General features: G+C 39.6%; 1 protein-coding gene across 2 annotated transcripts in view; it reads right to left on the reverse strand.

Annotated features, from left to right (window-relative positions):
• The window catches only part of ZYG11B (zyg-11 family member B, cell cycle regulator), a 66,202-nt gene that overhangs the window by 18,228 nt on the left and 25,378 nt on the right, over positions 1 to 22,596 (reverse strand). The window contains exons 8-13 of one of the 2 annotated variants that reach the window (XM_053693463.1): positions 20,779 to 20,817; positions 18,728 to 18,778; positions 17,037 to 17,198; positions 16,491 to 16,538; positions 9,888 to 10,085; positions 9,646 to 9,698 (exon numbers count right to left, since the gene is read on the reverse strand). In XM_053693463.1, the coding sequence (XP_053549438.1) occupies positions 9,646 to 9,698; positions 9,888 to 10,085; positions 16,491 to 16,538; positions 17,037 to 17,198; positions 18,728 to 18,778; positions 20,779 to 20,817 (551 nt within the window). The remainder of the gene's footprint in view (positions 1 to 9,645; positions 9,699 to 9,887; positions 10,086 to 16,490; positions 16,539 to 17,036; positions 17,199 to 18,727; positions 18,779 to 20,778; positions 20,818 to 22,596) is intronic. The other variant, XM_053693464.1, reaches the window with a different exon arrangement.

The following is a 22,596-nucleotide window of genomic DNA, read 5'->3' on the forward strand; positions in this document are numbered from 1 at the left end:
CCGAAGAAGCAAGGTATCAAATTTGTTAAATTTGAAAAAGTATGAAGCGCAGACCAAGACTCCGTCTTGTAAATCTGTTCAACAGAAGCCACATTTAAAAAAGGCCCAAGTGAAAACCACAGCTCTAGTAGAATGAGCTGTAATCCCTTCAGGAGGCTGCTGTCCAGCAGTCTCATAAGCTAAATGAATTATGCTTTTTAACCAAAAAGACAGAGAGGCTGCTGAAGTCTTTTGACCTCTCCTCTGTCCAGAATAGACAACAAACAAGGTGAACGTTTGATGAAAACTGTAGTAGCTTGTAAGTAAAACTTTAAAGCACAAACCACGTCCAATATTGTGTAATAGACGTTCCTTCTTTCAGGAAGGATTAGGATACAAGCATGGAACAACTATCTCTTGAGTGATGTTCTTGTTAGATACCACCTTAGGAAAAAACCCAGGTTGGTACGCAGGACTACCTTATCCGTACGAAGGACCAGATAAGGAGAATCACATTGTAACACAGATAACTTGGAGACTCTACGAGTCGAGGAAATAGCTACCCAAAAGGAACTTTCCAAGATAAAGATTGATATCTATGGAACAAAAAAGGTTCAAACGGAACTTCTTGAAGAAAACTTAAGAACCAGGTTTAAGCTCCATGGTGGAGCAACAGTTTTAAACACAGGCTTGGATCTAACCAAAGCCTGACCAAATGCCTGAACGTCTAGAATACCTGCCAGACGCTTGTGCAAAAAAATAGACAAGAGTAAGAATCTGTCCCTTTTAAGGAATTAGCTGACAACCCTTTTCTCCAAAACATCTTGGAGAAAAGATAATATCCTGGGAATCCAGACTTTACTCCATGAGTAACCCTTGGATTCATATCAGATATTTACACCATATCTATGTTCAATTTTCCTAGAGACAGGCTTTCATGTCTGTATTAAGGTATCAATGACTGACTCGGAGAAGCCATGCTTTGATAACATCAAGCGTTCAGTCTCCAGGCAGTCCATCTCAGATTGATTCTATTAGATGGTTGAAAGGACCCTGAGGTAGAGGGACCTGTCTCAGAAGCAGAGACCGTGATGGAAAGGATGACATGTCCACCAGATCTGCATACCAGGTCCTGCGTGGCTACGCAGGCGCTGACAAAAACACCAAAGCCCTCTCCTGCTTGGTCTTGACCTCCGGAGGAAATCCCACTCCCCCGGAAGAAAAGTCTGACGACTTAGAAAAACCACCTCCCAGTTCTCAACACCTGGGATATGGATAGCTGATAGACAAGAGTGAGTCTCTGTCCAGTGAATTATTGTAAGACTTCTAACATCGCTAGGGAACTTCTGTTCCCCCTTGATGGCTGATGTAAACCACAGTCGTGTATATTGTCCGACTGAATATGATGTACCTCAGAGTTGCTTAACTGAGGCCAAGTCTGAAGAGCATGGAATATCACTCCCAGTTCCAGAATATTTATTAGAAGGAGGGTCTCCTCCTAAGTCCACTATCCCTGAGCCTTCAGGGAGTTCCAGACTGCATCCCAACCTAAAAGGCTGGCATCTATTGTAACAATTGTCCCATCTGACCTGCGGAAGGTTATACCCTTGGACAGATGGACCCGACATAGTCACCAGAGAATCTCTGGTCTCTTGGTCCAGGTTTAACAGGGGGACAAACCTGTGTAATCCCCGTTTCTCTGACTGAGCATGCATAGTTGCAGCGGTCTGAAATGTAGACGTACAAACGGTACTATGTCCCTTGCCGCTACCATTAAGCCGATTTCATTGTACTGAGCCACCGAAGGGCGCGGATGTAATGAAAAACACGGCAGAAATTTAGAAACTTTGACAACCTGGACTCCGTCAGGTAAATTTTAATTTCTACAGAATCTATCAGAGTCCCTAAGAGGGAAACCCTTGAGATTGGGGATAGAGAACTCTTTCCTTGTTCACTTTCCACCCATGTGATCTCAGAAATGCCAGTACTACGTCCGTATGAGACTTGGCAATTTGGATGTTTGACGCCTGTATCAGGATGTCGTCTAAATAAGGGGCCACTTCTATGCCCCGCGGCCTAAGGACCGCCAAAGCGACCCCAGAACCTCCATAAAGATTCTTGGGGCTGTAGATATCTCAACGGAAAGAGCTACAAACTGGTAATGCCTGTCTAGAAAGGCAAACCTGAAAAACGATGGTGATCTTTATGCATCACAATGTGAGGATAAACATCCTTCAAATCCATTGTAGTCCTCTATTGACTCTCCTGGATCATAGTTAAGATGGTACGAATAGTTTCCATCTTAAAAGACGGAATTCTGAGGAATTTGTTTAAGATCTTTAGATCCAAAATAGGTCTGAAGGTTCCCTCTCCTTGGGAACCACACACAGATTTGAGTAAAAACTCTGTCCCTGTTCCTCTCTTGGAACTGGATGGATCTCGTACACAATGTAAGAATGCCTCCTTCTTTATCTGGTTTGCAGATAATTGGAAAGGCGAAATCTCACCTTTTTTGGGGGGGAATCTTTGAAATCCAGAAGATATCTCTGGGATATAAATTCCAATGCCTAGGGACCCTGGGCATCTCTTGCCCACGCCTGGGCGAAGAATGAAAGTCTGCCCCCTATAGGATCCGTTACCGGATAGGGGTCCGTTCCTTCATGCTGCCTTAGAGGCAGCAGCAGGCTCCTTGGCCTGCTTATCTTTGTTCCAGGTCCGATTGTCTCCAGACCGCCTTGGACTGAGCAAAAATTCCCTCTTGTTTTGCCTTAGAGGAAGTGGATGCCACACCTGCCCTGAAGTTTTAAAAGGCACGAAAATTAGACCTTTCTTGGCCCTTGATTTGGACCTATCCTGAGGAAGGGCATGACCTTTTCCTCCAGTGATATAAGCAATAATCTCCTTCAAACCAGGCCCGAATAGGGTCTGCCCCTTGAAGGGAAGTTAAGTAGCTTATTTATTAAAGTCACGACAGCTGACTATGATATAAGCCATAGCGCTCTGCGCGCCAGTATAGTAAAAAACAGAATTCTTAGCCGTTAGTCTAGTCAAATTAACAAAGGCATCAGAAAACAAAGGAATTGGCTAGCATAAGCTTGTCAAATATATTCATCCAATGGAGTCGCTAACTGTAAAGCCTCATCAAGAGACTCAACCCAGAACGCCGCAGCAGCAGTGACAGAAGCAATGTATGCAAGGGGCTGCAGGATAAAACCCTGTTGAATAAACATTTTTTATCCATTGGATCTAAAAAGCACAACTGTCCTCGCCAGAGGTAGTGGTACGCCTAGCTAGAGTAGAAACTCTTCTCTCCACCTTAGGAACTGTCTGCCAGAAGTCCCGTGTGGTCGTAACTATTAGAAAACATTCTTCTAAAAAATAGGAGGGGAAGAGAACGGCACACCTGGTCTATCCCATTCCTTAAAAAAAATTTTTTTTTTTTTTTAATAAACCTCTTTAGGTATTGGAAAAACATCAGTACACACCGGCACTGCATATTATTTATCCAGTCTACACAATTTCTCTGGCCCTGCGATTGTACACATTCATTCAGAGCAGCCAAAGCCTCCCTGAGCAACAAGTGGAGGTTCTCAAGCATAAATTTTAAATGTAGAAATATCAGAATCAGGTTAAATCATCTTCCCTGAGTCAAAAAAATCACCCACAGACTAAGCATATTGTGAGGTAGTATCATACATGATTCTTAAAGCGTCTGTATGCTCTGTATCTACCCCCAGAGCTATCTGCTTTCTTTTAATTTCAGGTAGTCTGACTAATACTGCTGCCAGAGTATTATTCACCACCTTTGCCATGTCTTGTAAAATAAACGCTATGGACGCCCTTGATGTACTTGGCGCCATTTGAGCGTGAGTCCCTGAAGCGGGAGTCGAAGGGTCTGACACGTGGGGAGAGTTAGTCGGCATAACTTTCCCCTCGACAGAATCCCCTGGTAAAATAAACGCTATGGGTGCCCTTAATGTACTTGGCGCCATTTGAGCGTGAGTCCCTAAAGCGGGAGTCAAAAGGTCTGACACGTGGGGAGAGTTAGTCGGCATAACTACCCCCACGACAGAATCCTCTGGTGATAATGTTTTTAAAGACAAAAAATGATCTTTATTGTTTAACATGAAATCAGTACATCTGGTACACATTCTAAGATGGGGTTCCACCATGGCTTTCAAACATAATGAACACAGAGCTTCCTCTATGTCAGACATGTTAGAACAGACTAATAATGAGACTAGTAAGCTTGGAAAACACTTTAAATCAAGTTAACAAGCAAATATATAAAACGTTACTGTGCCTTTAAGAGAAACAAATTTTGTCAAAATTTGAAAAACAGTGAAAAAAGGCAGTAAAACAAACGAAATTTTTACAGTACATGTAATAAGGTAACAGAGCATTGCACCCACTTGCAAATGGATGATTAACCCCTTAATGCAAAAAACAGATAAAAAAAAAAACGACATAGACGTTTTTAAAAACAGACACAACAAACTGCCACAGCAGAGCTGTGGATTACCTTCCCTATAAACGATTTTGGAAGTCTTTTTAGCCCTTTAGAAATGTCCTGTAGTATTCATGGGACTGCTGAGGGAATCTGGATGATTCATTTTGTAATTTTAACTGCGCAAAAAAGCGCTAAATTAGGCCCTTCCCACTCATATTACAACAGTGGGAAGCTTCAGTTAACTGTTTCTATGCAAAATTTAAGCCAGCCATGTGGAAAAAACTTAGGCCCCAATAAGTTTTATCACCAAACATATGTTAAAAAACGATTAAACATGCCAGCAAACGTTTTAAAACACATTTTTACAAGAGTATGTATCTCTATTAATAAGCCTGATACCAGTCGCTATCGCTGCATTTAAGGCTTTACTTACATTACTTCGGTATCAGCAGTATTTTTTTAGTCAATTCCATTCCTAGAAAAATATTTTACTGCACATACCTTATCTGCAGGAAAACCTGCACACCATTCCCCCTCTGAAGTACCTCACTCCTCAGAATGTGTGAGAACAGCAAATGGATCTTAGTTACGTCTGCTAAGATCATAGAAAAACGCAGGCAGATTCTTCTTCCAAATACTGCCTGAGATAAACAGCACACTCCGGTGCCATTTAAAAATAACAAACTTTTGATTGAAGAATAAACTAAGTATAAAAAACCACAGACTCTCACGACCTCCTTCTATGTTGAGGCTTGCAAGAGAATGACTGAGTATGGCAGTTAGGGGAGGAGCTATATAGCAGCTTTGCTGTGGGTGGACTCTTGCAACTTCCTGTTGGGAAGGAGAATATATTCCATAAGTAATGGATGATCCGTGGACTGGATACACTTAACAAGAGAAAAACTTTGGGCATAACACCGATGTGTACTTTAATCAAATACAATTAGAAATTTAATAAAGAATATTAATAACATTGTGAATAAGCCCACATTTGAACTAGCATGTACCAAGTGATGGAAACACAAAACCTTTATCTAAAAACAAAATAGGAACAGTGCACATTTATAATTACTACAAGTATACGATGATAAAATAACAATACTAGATACTAATTAATTGATAGTACTAAACCTTACACAACTAGTGTTATAATGTATCAGAGACCTATATATTTTATGTGTATAACTCATGATGATACTTCATGCTACTTTTATAAGCAGTGAGACCCCAATTATGACTTCTTAGAGGGTGAAATAGTCCCATTGAACTTAGTAGGGAAATTGTGGATCCATCACGGTGTCATTCAATTTAGTAGAAAGGGCTGAAATCCAAAGAGGTGTTAAGGCCCCTTGGGGCTAATGTTTCCAGCCGGTAAATCCACTTGCTTTCAAGTTGTAGCAGTTTCTTCCCTCGGTTGCCAGCTCTTGGCATAGAGGGTACGTGGCCAATCAGCATAGATCTCAGGCTTGAAACGGCATACTTAAACTGACAAAAGTGGCTTGCTACAGGTTGTTCAGATTCACCTTTGGTGAGTGCCTCCCGTATGTATATTTATTTATTTTTTATCCGATTAGTCGATTAATCGAAAAAATAATAGTCATTTTAATGACAGAAAATTCAGAATAAGAATGTGAGGATTTCCAACACAAATAAACCCTCTTTACACCTTCGCCTGACCCAGCTGAGAAGTCAGAGAGTCTCCACAATACTGACTACACAATAGTGCTATCTTATAATACACAAAGTAGAAGTTAACTACACTTCAGCTAAACCATGCTGAGGTACCCATCTGCCCGTCTAATACATGTGTCTGTGTGCTAGATATATAATATAACAGCAGAACTTTTCAGAATTATTGTTTTATTGCAGTCGCTGCAAAAATGGGAGACTGATGGAAAAAAAAAAATTCCAAATATAAGTGTACAATTTAAAACTGCCACTCTGCACCAGGACTATTTAGCTTTTACTTGTGCAGAAACAATCCGGACGTAGCAGGAGGAAAACTAACCGTTCCTCCGGTTCCAGTAAAACCCAACTATGCGCTAAGCACTTAATCTATTATGGCAGATTGCGCAGATGGTAATAATCACTTAAGATGGGGCCATGAGTGACAATACCAGCACAGAGAAAGTAGCGTGCAGTAATAAGATCCACCCATCGTGGGCGTTGCCAAAAACAGAGCCATCTCCCGGTCGGTATAGTTCAATGTTAAAACCGCCGGGAGAACCCCTCAAAGCTTTACAGGCATGGTGCGCAATGCTAAGATCCGCCAGACTATACACTAAGCACCTGCCATATTAGGGCCAAATGCGCAGATTGATCCAATTAAAAATGGGCACCGAGTGAGACACAAAACAAGGGCAGAAAAAGTGGCGCGCAGCATTAAGATCCGCCCATCGTGGGCGTGGCAAAAACTAAACCATCTCCCGGTCGGCATATTTTATGTTAAAACCGCCAAGAGTAAAATAACACTGTCTCCTATCCAGCCCCAGTGCCTGTATAAAATGGCTGCCATAGACCTCTCCCTCAAGAAGAGATCACAGTCCCATCAACATAAGCTAAATAGGGAGATAAGATGAGAGTGCACGTAAGCTTGCTCCTTCCGATGTCCCAGGACAGACATACTAATTTGCTGCTTAGAAATCCTTTACAATCGGATGCGGCTACTAAGAAACTTTTGAGGTAAAATAACTTTCTTTTTTACATAGAGATGTTCTGGTGATATTTTCTAATCAGCTTTTTACAGCTATACTGCATCACTTTCAAGTGTTTAAACATTTGGGTATTATGGCCCTTTAAGGCGTACTTGTTTTGCCGAAACGCGCAAGACCGAGCGGTTTTACACACTAACCAATGTGTTGATCTTTTAGTTTTGGAATAAATAAAGAAAATTCTTTACCTTTGGGAAAAAAAGCCTGGATCTACCCTTTTTTTTCTATACATACACACACATACTTTAATCGAGTTGCACAATCAAAGAATAAATATCAAAATCAAGATTCTTCACATACTTTTCAACATATAATTTTTCTGTTTAAATACCAATCAACTTATTAAAATAATTATCTATGTGCTCCTTTTACATAAAAAACGGTAACTCTCAGATCTATCAGTATCCAATGGGCTTCTTCCAAAAGACCAACTAGAGTTAAACGCCACTGGCTAAAATTAGAGAAAACACTCTCACAGATCATTGTGACATTTTTAGTCACATACAGAAAAAGGTCAAGTGAACACATATCCACTCAGAATCAGAACAGAATGAATTAAAAGGAACAGGAGATGCACATGTACTCTCACTCTGTTTCTTTACGTGCTGGGGCTGACTAATCAGTGTAACAGCAGCTTGCTAATAAAACTAACTGTGTGTTCCACTAGGTAAATAAAATGAGAACCTGCATAAAACACACTTGCTTTAATAAAACGGCAAACTCAAAATTAAAATAGCCCATAAAAAAATACTTACGCAAAAAAAAATATATTTTTTACCTTACTCTGCTCAAATTAAATTAAAAAGGGACGTGAAAGTCAAAATTAAACTTTCATGGCTCAGATTGAGCAAACAATTTAAGACACTTTTAAATTCACTTATATAATCACATTTCTTTGTTCTCCTGGTATTGACTGTAAGGAAAGCATATGTACATCTGCTCAGCAATGCATACTGGGAGCTAGGTTGCGATTAGTGGATAGAAATATTGGTTTAATTTCACCTGATGTGTTCAGCTAGCTCCCAGTGATGCACTGCTGCTCTTTGCATGGGATAAATACAAGGTTATAAGCAAACAAGGTGTGATAATAAATTAAGTTGTTCCAGAAAAAGTGGGCAAAATAAATAAATGAATGCACATTGCATGTTCCTTTACAATACACAACTAAACAATTTAGGGTCTCTGCATTTTGATTTTTAACCTATTTAATGGTAGTAAAAAGTTTCACTGTCATAAAGTACTGCAATTCAACTACAGATTTGTTTAAATGAAAAGTACTTATTAGATCTCTCATAGTATAGAATTCATCAGGTTGGTTTCTAGTTTATGGGAAGAGGGGCCATAAAGTATAATCGATATGGGGAGAAAAGAATAAAATTAATAAAAAGAAAGAATCTAAAAAGAAAAGAAAAAAAAAGAAAAAAAAAAAAAGTCCACTTAATTAGTCCTACAGAACCCAAACAGAACCCTCAGGTCACACTAGCTATAAATGGCTGTTCATCCATATTGACCGACGAGCTTTGATTTGGTGAACAATAGGTTGTGAGAGAAGAAAAAAACTGAAGAATTACAACATTATTTCCAAGAAATCATTTTCAGATACTTAATGTAACAGATGGGAAACTGCTTTTGTAAATGGTTATTTCAGTAAATGAAGTGCTGTGATGGCAACTAACAACTGGTGTGGGGTTGGAGTATTATAATAGATGGTAGTTAAAATAAAAAATAAAAAATTACTTTATGCCCCTTTAATAAAATGGATGAAATCTAGGTGTCAAATGGAGCTAAACCTGGCACAAAATCCCTATTGTGCCAATAATAAAAGCCTTGGAATATACAGTTCGGTCCATAAGTATTTGGACAGTTACACAAGTTTGATAATTTGTCGCTGAAGGCCATCACAATGGAAATTAAATTAAGCTATCAAGATTGTATGAACTTGAATTACAGCTTCCTTCAATCGTTGCGTGCCCCACGAGCTGGATGCCAAAGGGGGCACGCAACGATTGGAGGAAGCCCGATTTGTCATTGATCTACTAAAGAAAGCAGGTGATGCGGGCGGAGGATCAGCATTTTGTTTTCCATAACGCAATGGTAAGCATTTTAAAAAAATAAGCATCTTTGTAAACTTTAATGAATTAAAGTGCCCCTTTTTTAAGATTATTTTTTTATACTGGGTTTTAGTTCATTAAAGTTTACAATCACTTTAAGAGGCCTCTCCAGCTACCATGTCATGTAACATTACTCAACTAAAACACCTTACAGCCCAGCTGGCTGAAAATTTATCAGGGGAGTTACCCTGCAATAGATAAGGCTGGCACCGAACTTATCTCTTTAAACTACTCACCACTGTACATGTGATACCTACACATGAAAGCTTGGAAACAAACTAAACCGATGTTGGTTAAAAAAATAAAATAATGTATTTTATGCTGTTATCAAAGTTATTTCACTTTCCATAAATATAAATCAATGCTATGTAAAGTGATAAAACACAGTGCTTACCTGTAGGCAACCATCTCACAGTCTGGAGTTGGCCAGCTAAGAATGGCCGAATGCTGCAAAAAAAACAGGAAATGTTATGTCTAAATTATACAGGGAAATTAAAATGCTAAAACAAGAGGGAAGCTGTGAAGCTTGGGGGAGGAGTTTGGGCTAAGCAAAGCAAGGAAGACCATGCATAGAGCATGGATGGCAGAGACTAGATTATGAGGGTGAAATAGAGGGGCAGGATAAGTTACACTAACCAGCTGCTCAAGCAGGTCGTCTCTCACGCTGGAGCCCAAGGTCCATGTCTCCTCTCCACGGGATACCAAGTGGGCGATGATTCCTGCAGCAAAGTAGCTGACCTCCACCTCCACACTGTGCAGAAGCTTGCTAATGTGATCAATAAATTCCTTCCACATGAGCTCTGAGTGCAATTCCTTCACCTCAGCAATGTTATTCTGCAGGGACGGAAGCAAGAGCATGAGCTGGCACACACTAAGTATCACTCAAAAATCAAACAACACTAATGACTATTGTGGAAATAACAAATAAAAGTACTAAATGCCTATGGCCTTGATCATAAGTTGAGCACAAAAATATTAGTGCTATTGTGTGTAAAGATCACTTGAGCACAATTATGTGTGTGTTTTTAAAAAAAGAAAATTTATGCTTACCTGATAAATTTATTTATTTTTGACACGATGAGTCCACGGATCATCTTAATTACTATTGGGAACACCACTCCTGCCCCGCAGGAGGCGGCAAAGAGCACCACAGCAAAGCTCCCAAATAGCTCCTCCCCTCCCTCCCACTCCAGTCATTCAACCGAAGTGAAGGAGAGAAAGGAAGAAACAAAGTGCAGAGGTGTCTGAAGTTTATAACATACAAATAACCTGTCTACATAACAGGGTGGGCCGTGGACTCATCGTATCAAAAAAGAAATACATTTTTAAGGTAAGCATAAATTTTCTTTTCTTTTTAATGACACGATGAGTCCACGGATCATCTTAATTACTATTGGGAATCAATACCCAAGCTAGAGTACACAGATGATACGGGAGGGACAAGACAGGGAACCTAAACGGAAGGCACCACTGCTTGAAGAACCTTTCTCCCAAAAGCAGCCTCAGCTGAGGCAAGAGAGTCAAATTTATAAAATTTTGAAAAAGTTAGAAAAGAAGACCAAGTTGCAGCCTTAAAAATCTGTTCCACAGAAGCTTCATCTTTGAATGCCCATGAGGAAGCAACAGCCCTCGTGGAATGAGCCGTAACTCTCTCTAGAGGCTGCTGTCCAGCAGTCTCATATGCAAAACATATGATACTCTTCAGCCAAAAAGAAAGAGAAGTAGCCGTAGCTTTCTGTCCCTTACGTTCCTGAGAAAACCACAAACAAAGCAGAAGACTGACGAAAATCCTTAGTCGCCTGCAGGTAAAACCTTAAGGCACGAACCACATCCAAATTGTGTAGAAGCCGTTCCTTCTGAGAAGAAGGATTAGGACACAAGGAAGGAACAACAATCTCCTAATTAATGTTCAGATCAGAAACAACTTTAGGAAGAAATTCTAATTTAGTACGTAAAAGTACCTTATCTGAATGAAAAATAAGGTAAGGAGACTCATACTGCAAAGCCGAGAGCTCTGACATTCTGCGAGCAGAAGAAATAGCAACAAAAAAATATAACTTTCCAAGATAACAACTTAATATCTAAGGAAAGCATAGGCTCAAACGGAGCTTCTTGAAGAACATTGAGAACTAAATTAAGACTCCATGGACGAGTAACTGGTTTGAACATAGGCCTGATCCTGACCAAGGCCTGACAAAAAAATTGTACATCTGGAACATCTGCCAGACGTTTGCGTAACAAAATAGAGAAGGCAGAAATTTGAGCCTTTAGGGAACCTGTCGATAATCCTTTCTCCAAAAAAATTTCTAGGAATCCTAACTAATCCAGGAATAGCCCTTGGATTCCCGCCAATAGAGATATTTACGCCATATCTTATGGTAAATCCTTCTAGTTACAGGTTTACAAGCCTTAATCATGGTCTCTATGAACGATTCTGAAAAGCCCCGCTTGGATAAAATTAAGCGTTCAATCTCCAAGCACTCAGTTTCAGAGAAACTATGTTTGGGTGAAGGAAGGGCCCCTGAATTAAAAGGTCCTTCCTCAACAGAAGTCTCCAAGGTGGCAGAGAGGACATGTCCACCAGATCTGCATACCAAATCCCGCGAGGCCAAGCTGGTGCAATGAGGATCACAGAGGCCCTCTCCTGCTTGATTCGAGCAATAACCCGAGGAAGCAGAGCAAACGGAGGAAGTAGGTATGCTAGACCGAAGGTTCAAGGTACCGCCAGAGCGTCTATCAGTACCGCCTGAGGATCCCTGGACCTCGACCCGTACCTTGGAAGCTTGGCATTCTGCTGAGATGCCATGAGATCCAATTCCGGCTGACCCCATTTCAGAATCAGTCTGGAAAACACTTCCGGATGGAGTTCCTACTCTCCTGGATGAAAGGTCTGCCTGCTCAGGAAGTCCACCACCCAGTTTTCCACCCCTGGGATGTGGATCGCCGACAGACAGCAAGAGTGGGTTTCCTCCCACTGGATTATTTTGGTTACTTCTGTCATCGCTAAGGAACTCCTCGTTCCTCCCTGATGATTCATGTAAACCCCTGAGGTTATGTTGTCCAACTGGAACCTGATAAACTGGACCAAAGCTAACTGGGGCCAGTGCATTGAAGATCGCTCTCAGTTCCAGAATATTTAAAAAGGTAGAACAGACTCTGACTGAGTCCAAACTCCCTGAGACCTTAGGGAGCCCCCCAACTGCTCCCCAGCCTAGAAGGCTGGCATCAGTTGTCACAATCACCCAAGATTGTCTGCTGAAACAGGTACCCTGGGAGAGATGATTCCGAGACCACCATTGAAGGGAATTCCTTATCTCCTGCTCCAGAAGTATCCGAGCAGACAAATCCTCAATCTCCGTTCTATTGACTGAGAATGTTTCACTGCAGATCTCTGTGATGCAACTGAGCAAACGGGATGATGTCCATTCCCGCTACCATCAGCCCGATTATCTCCATACACTGAGCCACTGATGGACGAGGAGTGGACTGAAAAGCCTTGATTTCCTAACATCTGTCAGGAAATTCTTCATCGATAGGAAATCTATGATGGTTCCCAAGAAAGTTACCCTTGTATCTGGGACTAAGGAACTCTTTTCCAGATTTACCTTCCATCCATGAGATCGCAGGAAGGATAACAGATGTTGTCCCGATAGGGCGCCACTGCAATGCCCCATAACCGAAGCACCGCTAGCAGCGATCCCAGAACCTTTGAGTAAATTCTGGAAGCTGTGGCAAGACCGAAGGGAAGAGCCACGAATTGGAAGTGTTTGTCTAGAAAGGCAAACCTTAGAAACTTGTGATGATCCCTGTGAATGGGAACATTCCAGTACGCATCCTTAAAATCCACCGTTGTCATAAATTGACCCTCTTGGACCAAAGCGAGAATGGAACGAATAGTTTCCATCTTGAAGGACGGTACTCTGAGGAGTTTGTTTAGACTCTTGAGATCAAAAATAGACCTGAAGGTTCCCTCTTTTTTGGGAACCACGAACAGAAAGGAATAAAATCCCAGGCCCTGTTCCTAAATCGGAAGAGGAACTATCACTCCCTGGTTGGAGAGGTCTCCCACACAGTGTAAGAACGCCTCTCCTCTTGTCTGGTCTACCGATAATCTTAAAAGCAGAAACCTGCCCCTGGGAGGAAGGCCTTGAACTCTAATTTATATCCCAGGGACACAATGTCCCCAAGTGATCATGAAATCACAAACCCAAGTCTGATCGAAGAAGGAAAACCTGCCCCCTTACGGATCGGGTGCACGCCGCTGCACTGGAGACAGTAGCCATACCAACCGCAGGTTGTCAATGTAAACCCTCTAACTTCTATCCATAGGGTCCTTCTCCTGCATAAGGTCCAAAAGGAACTACTATCCTCTATGGGAATAGTATCTCCCTTCTGCAAAGACTCCTCAATAGAGTCTGCTATATAAAGCATCCTTTTAATATAGGGGAGGAAAAAAAAAGTAATAACCGGTTTCTCCAATTCCTGATTAAATATCTGTATAGCCCTATCTGGTACAGGAAATACTTCCACCATGAAGGGCACCTCACAATATAACTATAATTTACTGGACTCTCTAGGATAGACTACGCCGGTAGTGTCGCAGCCGCCTAAGGTAGCCAAAAACCTCCTCAAGTAACAAATGGAGGTATTCAAGCTAAAACTGAAAGAAAACAACCTCAGGATCAGATAAAGGTATTACCCAATCTGAATCTGAGAATGCCCCCCCAGATACTACCGAAGTATCTTCCTCTTTCAGGTTACAGGGAAGAAACATTCGGAATAGCTACTACTGAATCAATCACACTATCACTGATTGAAAATAAGTCCTCTTGTACTTTTTCCTACAGCGTGGGAAAAACAGACAATGCATGCAAAGCAAGTTAACTCCAGGAGGAGTGTGAGAGGAAGCACAGGGCACTGCATGTGGGCTATACATTTTTGGGACATTATAGGAAAAATTTTGTGGCATATCTTGACCATTGTCAATAAACTCCTAAACAGCATGCACTTTAGAAGGAGTAGGTTCAGAAAAAAATCTATTTTTATAAATGAATGTTCTCTCAAAGATAAGGAACTTGATTGGTAGAGTCGAAGCTTAAAAACAAGAGAGACCAAGCAGGGCCTCTTGGTCCACCCTGAGTCACAAGAACGAGTAAAACCACAAAAAAAGCTTACATTTTTAATAAAAATGAACACATAAAAAAACGTTACTGTCTCTTTAAATTTTAAAACGTAACTTTTTATTTTTTTGTGCAGAAGGAAGCTGAATTAGTGAGTAATTACTGCAGAACTTAACTACACCTCAGCCTAACCTTGCTGAGGTGCCTATTACATTCCAGACTCTTATTTCCAAAACGTAACTTAAAATAAAAAACGTTACTGACTTTAATCTCTATTCATAAAAAAGTCCGGAACGCAGCTGTAGCGCTGTCCCACATATGCAAACCTTAAGGACCATGCGTGTAATTAAAATAGACTCTTCCATCAGTTTCTGAAAACGGAATTGATGTGGAGAGTGCGCAGCCCAAATTGGCGCCACACATAGCTCCGCCCATCGTGGGCGTTACAACAATCAATCTCCCGGTCGCAATTATTTAATGTCTTTACAAATAGGCCACAGGAAGCTAACTGAACCTACTGATAAGCCTGGGGGCAAAATTGGGCTACCGCTTACTTAGCCCATATATGTGACAAACACACAAGACATTCACCTCCTACCAAGTCAATTTCCCTCAGCTCTAGTGAATAAGCCCCCAGAAATAACACCACCTAATCTATTTCAGCCCCAGTGCCTGCTTACAACGTGCTGTCACAGAAACCCCCTCCTTTTGCATATAGGAGTTCTGTCCCAGTAAAATAAAGTGCTCCACTTCCTCTGAGATCCTTTTTCCCAGACCCAGAATAAAAAGTCAGCACTTACCTTTAAAATCTGCCCGAAAGCAAGGCAGCTCAGCATGTTTGAGAGGTCCTCTCCATCACATAGCCCTGTGGAAAAAGGATAAAGCCTGAGTAATCTTACTTAGGCTATCAGGATTAGGGCAGCATAAATATATGGGAAGCACAGTGAGAATTATGTCCCACCAGTTCCCATTGATCTAAGGCCACCACTGCTCTACTGAAGAGACTGATATGGACTACGCCTACATCACAGAACAAAGAAGCACAATCTTGTACCACTTTAAATATAATAAACTCTTGAATGAAAAATCTTAACTAACACCTAACTTTTCCACTTCCTAGCACAAACGTAGGCAAAGAGAATGACTGGGGTGGGTGGGTGAGAGGGGAGGAGCTATTTGGCAGCTTAGCTGTGGTGCTCTTTGCCACCTCCTGCGGTGCAGGAGTGGTGTTCCCAATAGTAATTAAGATGATCCGTGGACTCATCGTGTCATTAAAAATAAATAAGTACAAATTTATTTTACTTGAGTGATAGTCTAGTGCGCTAACAATGCGTATAGTATAGTATAATAATTGACAATTCATGTTGGATATTGCGGAGTTCATTATGTATTTCTGTGCTATATTATTAATGATAACGGTTTACTTCAGATCTTAGAGCTAAATGTTACAGCTGTACTTTGGATTGTGCATCAGCCAAGAACACTTACAACTAATATGTATAAAGTGCAATGAGAGTGCTAATAGAACTCCCTGTGCTATTAAATGTGTATGACATGTGGTGTTAACATAATTTGGTTAATGTATTTAACCATCTACTTGTAATACCAAACAACCCTGTGCTATCAAGATTGTGCTCAATTTTTAATCTGACCCAATATCTGTCAATTTGATTAAAAACAATAAATAAGGGCATATTATACTGTATGTGCTTTGAGTTACGGCATTCATATAAATTCACATACATTTCTGCAAATGAGGTACAATATCATTTTAAGTCCTATTAATCGAAATGTATACGAATGCTGTAAATTAAACTCTGGACAAAAGTAGGAGCTTCAGAGAGTGTCTGCCTGGTGCTGTGGGGACAAAAGTATCTTTCTGAAGTTTAAAGGTACTGTACTTCTTTTCATGCCACGGACATTCCATCCTGGGTATGTATGTATATACTTTGACACCACTAATAAAACAAATGTGGCCTGTTCGTTACACAACCTAAATTCTGCTCATAAGAAGTTTATTTTATATTACTTTAAAATGCTCACAAATTATTTAAACGAGGAAGGGGAATTTTGAAAAGGTACTCTGCAGCACAAAAGAAAGGACAACAATGGATCTTACCAACAGTCCCAGAACTTTCTGCTGAATGGATGATTCTGATGGGAAAGACTGAAAAAGAGATAAAAGGAACATTATTTTAAACACGTACCTACCTTCGGGTGTACCTACACCCGAAGGGAATAAAAACAAATACTTAAAACCGAAGTTAAAGGGATAGTAAACCCCCAAATTTTAATTTTATGATTCAGATAGAACATGCAATTTTAAACAACTTTCCAATTTAATTCTATTATCAAATTGTCTTCATTCTCTTGTTATCCATTGCTGAAGGGACCGCATTGCCATACTGACAGGAAGCTGAAAATATCTATTTAGCCAATCACAAGAGACAAATGTGTGCAGGCACCAATTAGCAGCAGCTCCCACTAGTGTATGATTTGTGCGTATTCATTTTTTAACAAGGGATACTAAGAGAACGAAGTACATTTGAAAATAGAAGTGAATTTAAACGTTTTTTTAAAATGACATGCTCTATCTGAATCATGCAAGTTTAATTTTGACTTTCCTATCCCTTTAAACATGTGCTCAATGCAGATGGTTAGTTACCTCGAGAACCTTCATGAACAGCTCCAGACCCTGGTTCTCTATGAAATGTCGACAGGTTGTCGGAGATTCATCCGTCAGGTTCCACAGGGCACTAAGGGTGAATTTCAAAGTTGTGTCCACAAGACTCTGGTTGGTTTTCTGTCTTACAATCTGTAACAGTTGCTAAGAAAAGAACAATATACATAATTAGGTTCAATAGAAGTAAAAACATTTTAATAAAAGGGCCATTATATTCTAAACCAATTAGAATTTGAGTATGTAATTTTACGACTAGTGACCCTTTAATGCTATGTATTTAACCCCCCGCGAAGGGGCTGCTCTGCATATAAACGGTACATTTGTAGTCCAGGGACATAATCTTTGATAAGCTACTTGAGCAAGTTTATTTTATCTCCTTTGCTGAAGCCAGTTAGGGACACACAAACAAATCCCTGCCCTAATCACTGAGCATTAGAGTCAATTAAGCAAAGGAAATCTTCTGTATAAAAAAGACATTATCTATAACAGTGATTTTTAACCTTTTTTTTGCCGTGGCACACTTTTTTACATTATAAAATCCTGTGGCACACCACCATCCCAAAATGTAAAAAAAATCACACATTGTAGCCTAATACAGCATATATATATATATACACATACACACAAACACACACATACTGTATGTATTGTGCTGTTATGCCATGCCTCCTACAAACTACCCCTGCACTGGGAGTAAAAAACAAGAAAGTTTAAAAAATATGTCACACTGTTGTCAGTCTGCCGTGGCACACCTGAGGATCTCTCACGGCACACTAGTGTGCCACGGCACACTGGTTGAAAAACACTGATCTATAATATAAGAGACGAGTCAATGGGCCTTACATTTAAACCGTAAAAAACATTTGCATTTTGGCAGTTTTTGGTCTAATTTATTATTAGTTATTTGTAAAGCTCAGTCAAATTCTTTGAAAAGAAAGGAAATTTCCTGCAGAAAAAAAAACCTATTCCAGTTGCTCGTCATTAAAAATACAACCATTTCATTCTTGTTCTACTGCTGCCTCTCTGGAGAGGGTGAATATTTAGAAACAGAGATTTTGTGATGTAGATAATGACTGGCTTTTAAAGGGACATAAAACAAGTTGGGATAGAGACAAAATAATATAATATGTACTTTAATTACTTTACCTGCACTGCCTCGCCATTAACCTTTCTTTTTAGTTTCTGAATTGTAAAACTCTAACTCCCCCCACACAGTTCCTTTTATGTCTGTATCTATGTTGATAGTTATTTTGGTAAAATGCTAAATTGAATAGGGATTATTTGCTGGAGCTGCCTAGAAGCTGTGAACACAGTTGAAATACAATGCCTGTGTCTAAACACTGATAAGAGGGGTGGAGTTAGCTGCTCCAGGCAGTTTAGCTATTTAATTCATATTGCTTATTTTTTTTAAAAAAAATGAAAATACTTGCCAGCAATTTTTAAACATTTTTTTATGCAAACTATTTTAAATTAATTAGCCCTTTTAGGATATGCACAGATCTCAACCTGTTTTATGGCACTTTAAGGAGCTACGTGCGACAATCCCCAGCTGCTAAGGGTTCTACTACTATCCTGCAGCCCCGATGGCAGTATAATCCAGCCTAGACACAACCAGAGCTTCTCATCCTCAGCACCCACAAACTGTTTCCAGCACACAAAGAAGCAGAACTTACCCGGACAATGAAGAGTTCTGCCCCCAGCTGCGCCGTCTGTTCAGTTGAAAGCTAACAAGAAAATAAAAATAAAACTGATTAACAGAGGTGAAAGCATGTTACAGTTTGCTAGAAAGTAATTTTAAAGCTACAAAATGGTAAGCTCTATTTAAAATAAAAATAAATTATAGGAAATTTAACGTTTGACAAAGAGCCGTGTTTCATCCTGAAATTCTAAAGTTAAAATAACTGTACTACGAAGTATTCTGTGGTCATAGAAACATCAGTTGTGGCTAAGAACTGTGCTCTGTACTAGGATGTATTTAAAAACGTTAGTTACAGCTTAGAAAAATTTGAATGACGTAAGGGGCGTCTGATCTTTGGGTGTAAAATGGATATCTACATATTAAGACTTTTAATGGAACATTTGAAACACATTTATGCTGTGGTCTCTCATTGTGCACAGTGTGTGCCATTTCCTGCACTCAGCATCATCCCTGGCTCGCTTTACAACATTCGGTCAGTCCTCTGCAGAATATAAAGACCATGATTTTGCTGATCAGATGGACATTCATTTTCTTTGCTGCAGCTAACAGAGGGCATTTAAAAAAAAAAACTAAATATTTTGCAGTTTTGGGATTTTCCTATATAAAACACATTGTTGAGCTTGTGGGACAAATCTCTAATCCACCAACAGAACTGTGGGAACGTCCTTAACAGCCAGTGAACTGATTCTTGAAGATTAGTTAAGCACAAATTTGCATTTCCTGATCATTCAAAAATCCCAACAAAACATTTCTGAACTTCAAATTTCTATCCATCCACTCTCGGAGGGATCATTAGTACGGAGTGTGTTTTATATGCAAACTAAAATGAGACAGACGTTTGTTATACCCAATCATCCTTTCCCCAATTTACACCAAGACCAAGATATAAAGAATGTGAAAGCTGGTTCCAAAAACAGCCAACTATGTGTAATCATAATGCACAGATATAGCCTTCAAGCCAATAAAATATATTTGTTGGACAACTGCCCTTATACCAATCCCTTTAAAAAGACCGGTCACCAAAAATAATATTCATACACACCATGGTATGGATTATACTCAATTACTAAACAATCTTACTTGTATTGTATAGAAGGGGAGTGGAAGAAATGTAAAATTGGGCATGAGCTTCTTGTCTCTTCTTACAATGTGTGTTTATGGGCTGCAACTGGGATATTAAACACTTAGAGATGGCAGTATAAAATAAAAAAAATAATATATAATATACACACACACATACATACATATATATATATATATATATATATATATATATATATATATATACACACACACTGCAATATAACTTTCATCATTTATTTTGTCCTCATTTCCTGTAATTCCATGCAGAAATTGTGAGCTTTACAGTCCCTGTTAGAAATTGAAGTGCAGAACATTGTTATATTCCACACAGCCATCAGCTGCACGCTCTAGTGACCTATTTATAACCGTCCCTAATTGGAAACAGCAGAGAAGGTAACCTAAGTTACAACATGGCAGCTCCCATTGTGTTATAAACACAAACTTTACACTTATTTTGTCAATAAACAGCCAATTAAACTTTAAAAAAAAAATACATCTACATGTTATTCTCAGACTAATCTTTTCTTTGAATGCCTCATTCTATCTAGCATTTATTCAGTGTTTAAATGTCCCTTTAAGTCCATATGGAACTAAAAACCTATTTGAAAAGCTAGAGCCTACAGCAAGCCTATGATGTAGAGTGCCGGACGTGGTACACAATACACAGCTGGAGAATGCTAATTATAGAAATGTAGGATCTAAAACTATCAGCATTTTAACGGTCTTCATTTCCAGATCTACACTTTAAATTAAAGTTTACCATCAACAAATAAGATCTGCAGCTAACATTATTATGTATAAAGAAGATTAATAAAGCAAAACATAAGCTGGAATCCTAAAAACCTGATGGAAAGCAACCACCGGTCTCTGGGAGTGAAACAAATACACGTTTTGTACTATAGTTATGTAACAAAAGGAATAGTAGTGGCTCTTTTTTCATACCTCCCTGTTTCTTCTAAGAAGAAGAACTGAAGTGTACATCTGCAAATGAAAAACAGTTAGTGAAATCCTTCATCTAGTCATTGAGTATGTGATATCTCCCTAGCAACAAGACAAGAGAAACCCCCAAATGAGTGTCATGTGAGTGTAGATGGGAACGTGTGTGCTTGAGGGCACCTAAGTGGGTAATCGCAGTTATTTCAGAACATAAAGAAAAGTTTTTAGATCTAGGAGTGATAGGATTTATAAAAAGGGTTTTCAGTAAAGAAGAACCAGCTTTCAAGAGCCGCATCTGCCCCAAAGCCCAAACAGATGATGGACTCCGTGATCTACCGAGTCCTGTTCTTCAAGTGGTTTAATTGGCTAATAGTGAGATACATGTTTGTCTTCAGTTCTTCTCCTGCTCTGGGTCACAGCCATGTGACACCACCATGTTAAAGCCAACCACTGTAAGCCCAGCCAGTCACACACGGTCTTTAGCTAACCATTTACACTGAGCCGATACACTTGTGTTTTTGTCTGGCAGGACCAACTGTCATTCAACCTACAAAGAGCAACATGTAAGTAAGCCACTTAAAGCTTGGGTAGACTGCAGTAACGATTTCAGAAAAAAAGAAATTAAAAAAAAAGGGACATAAAGCCTAACATTTTTCTTTAATGATTCAGATAGAACACACAATTGTAAACAACTTTCCAATTTACTTCCATTATTAAAAGTTCTTTGTTTTCTTGCAGCACTACATTGCAGCAGTTTTGCAACAATGTTATACATTAGCAAGAGCACTAGATTGAAGCACTACATGACAGGAAGTGCTGCCGACACGTGCACGCTGCCTATCTAGATATCTCTAACAAAGAACAAAGCAAATCTGATAGTAGAATTAAACTGAAAACTATTTTTAAAAATTGTATTCCCTATCTGAAGCAAAAGAAACATTTTGGGTTTCTTGCCCCTTTAGTTAGATTGACTAAAGGCTTTTAGAACACCTCAGGATGCCTTTCTGATCTGGCACACTAATAGCATGGTAATAGGGTTTTGTCAGTTCACTGATACACTCAAACCCTCCTTGCCGTCTACTATCTTAAACAAAAATTTTGATAAAGAGAATAATGTTTGCACTTACATATTCCGTAAGGTCAGAAACCATTAGAGGAGATTGCCCCAGCTTAACACACATACTTTTTTTTTTAGCTTAAATTTAAATCTGATTTAAAACAAACAGGAAATGCATATTTGTGTACAACTAATACCAGCAGTTTTATTGGTGGATAATGACACACAAGCGTAAAAAAGCTTTATTTTTCACCCCTGAACGCTTTATCTTCTTCCATCTAAGGAACCATATGCAGAACCTTAAGGAGTCTCTGCAAACTTACAGGCAGTTGCCAGAACAAAACGTCTTGTTGTGAACCAGACACTACAGAACACATTTCAAGGCTGCCTGGCTGGACTGAACAGGGTTAAAGTGAAATAAATGTGAAGTGTAAGGATTTACAGGGTAACCTACACACAGGCGGTTAAGGACATGTGTCAAAGCGCCACTGTGAGAAGTGACTATGGTACTGTGCAACAGAGAAAGAGAGAACTTTAACGCAAGGCAAGTATTGACCCTAAAAATGAATGGCATATGCTAGTAGTATTATTTACTTGTATGCCCCTTTAAATGAATAAAGGCATGAATTCAAATATCCCAGCTGCTTAACCAATAAACCTGACAATCACTGTGGGGGCTTTCAATAATGCCTGTGATAAGTATTAGGCTATCCTACAAGCTAGGTAAGTTTACACTTTAAGGAAATTTGGTCAGGCTTGTTGGGCCT

This window comes from Bombina bombina, chromosome 10 (genome assembly GCF_027579735.1).
Source record: "Bombina bombina isolate aBomBom1 chromosome 10, aBomBom1.pri, whole genome shotgun sequence".
NCBI classification, from domain to species: Eukaryota; Metazoa; Chordata; class Amphibia; order Anura; family Bombinatoridae; genus Bombina; species Bombina bombina.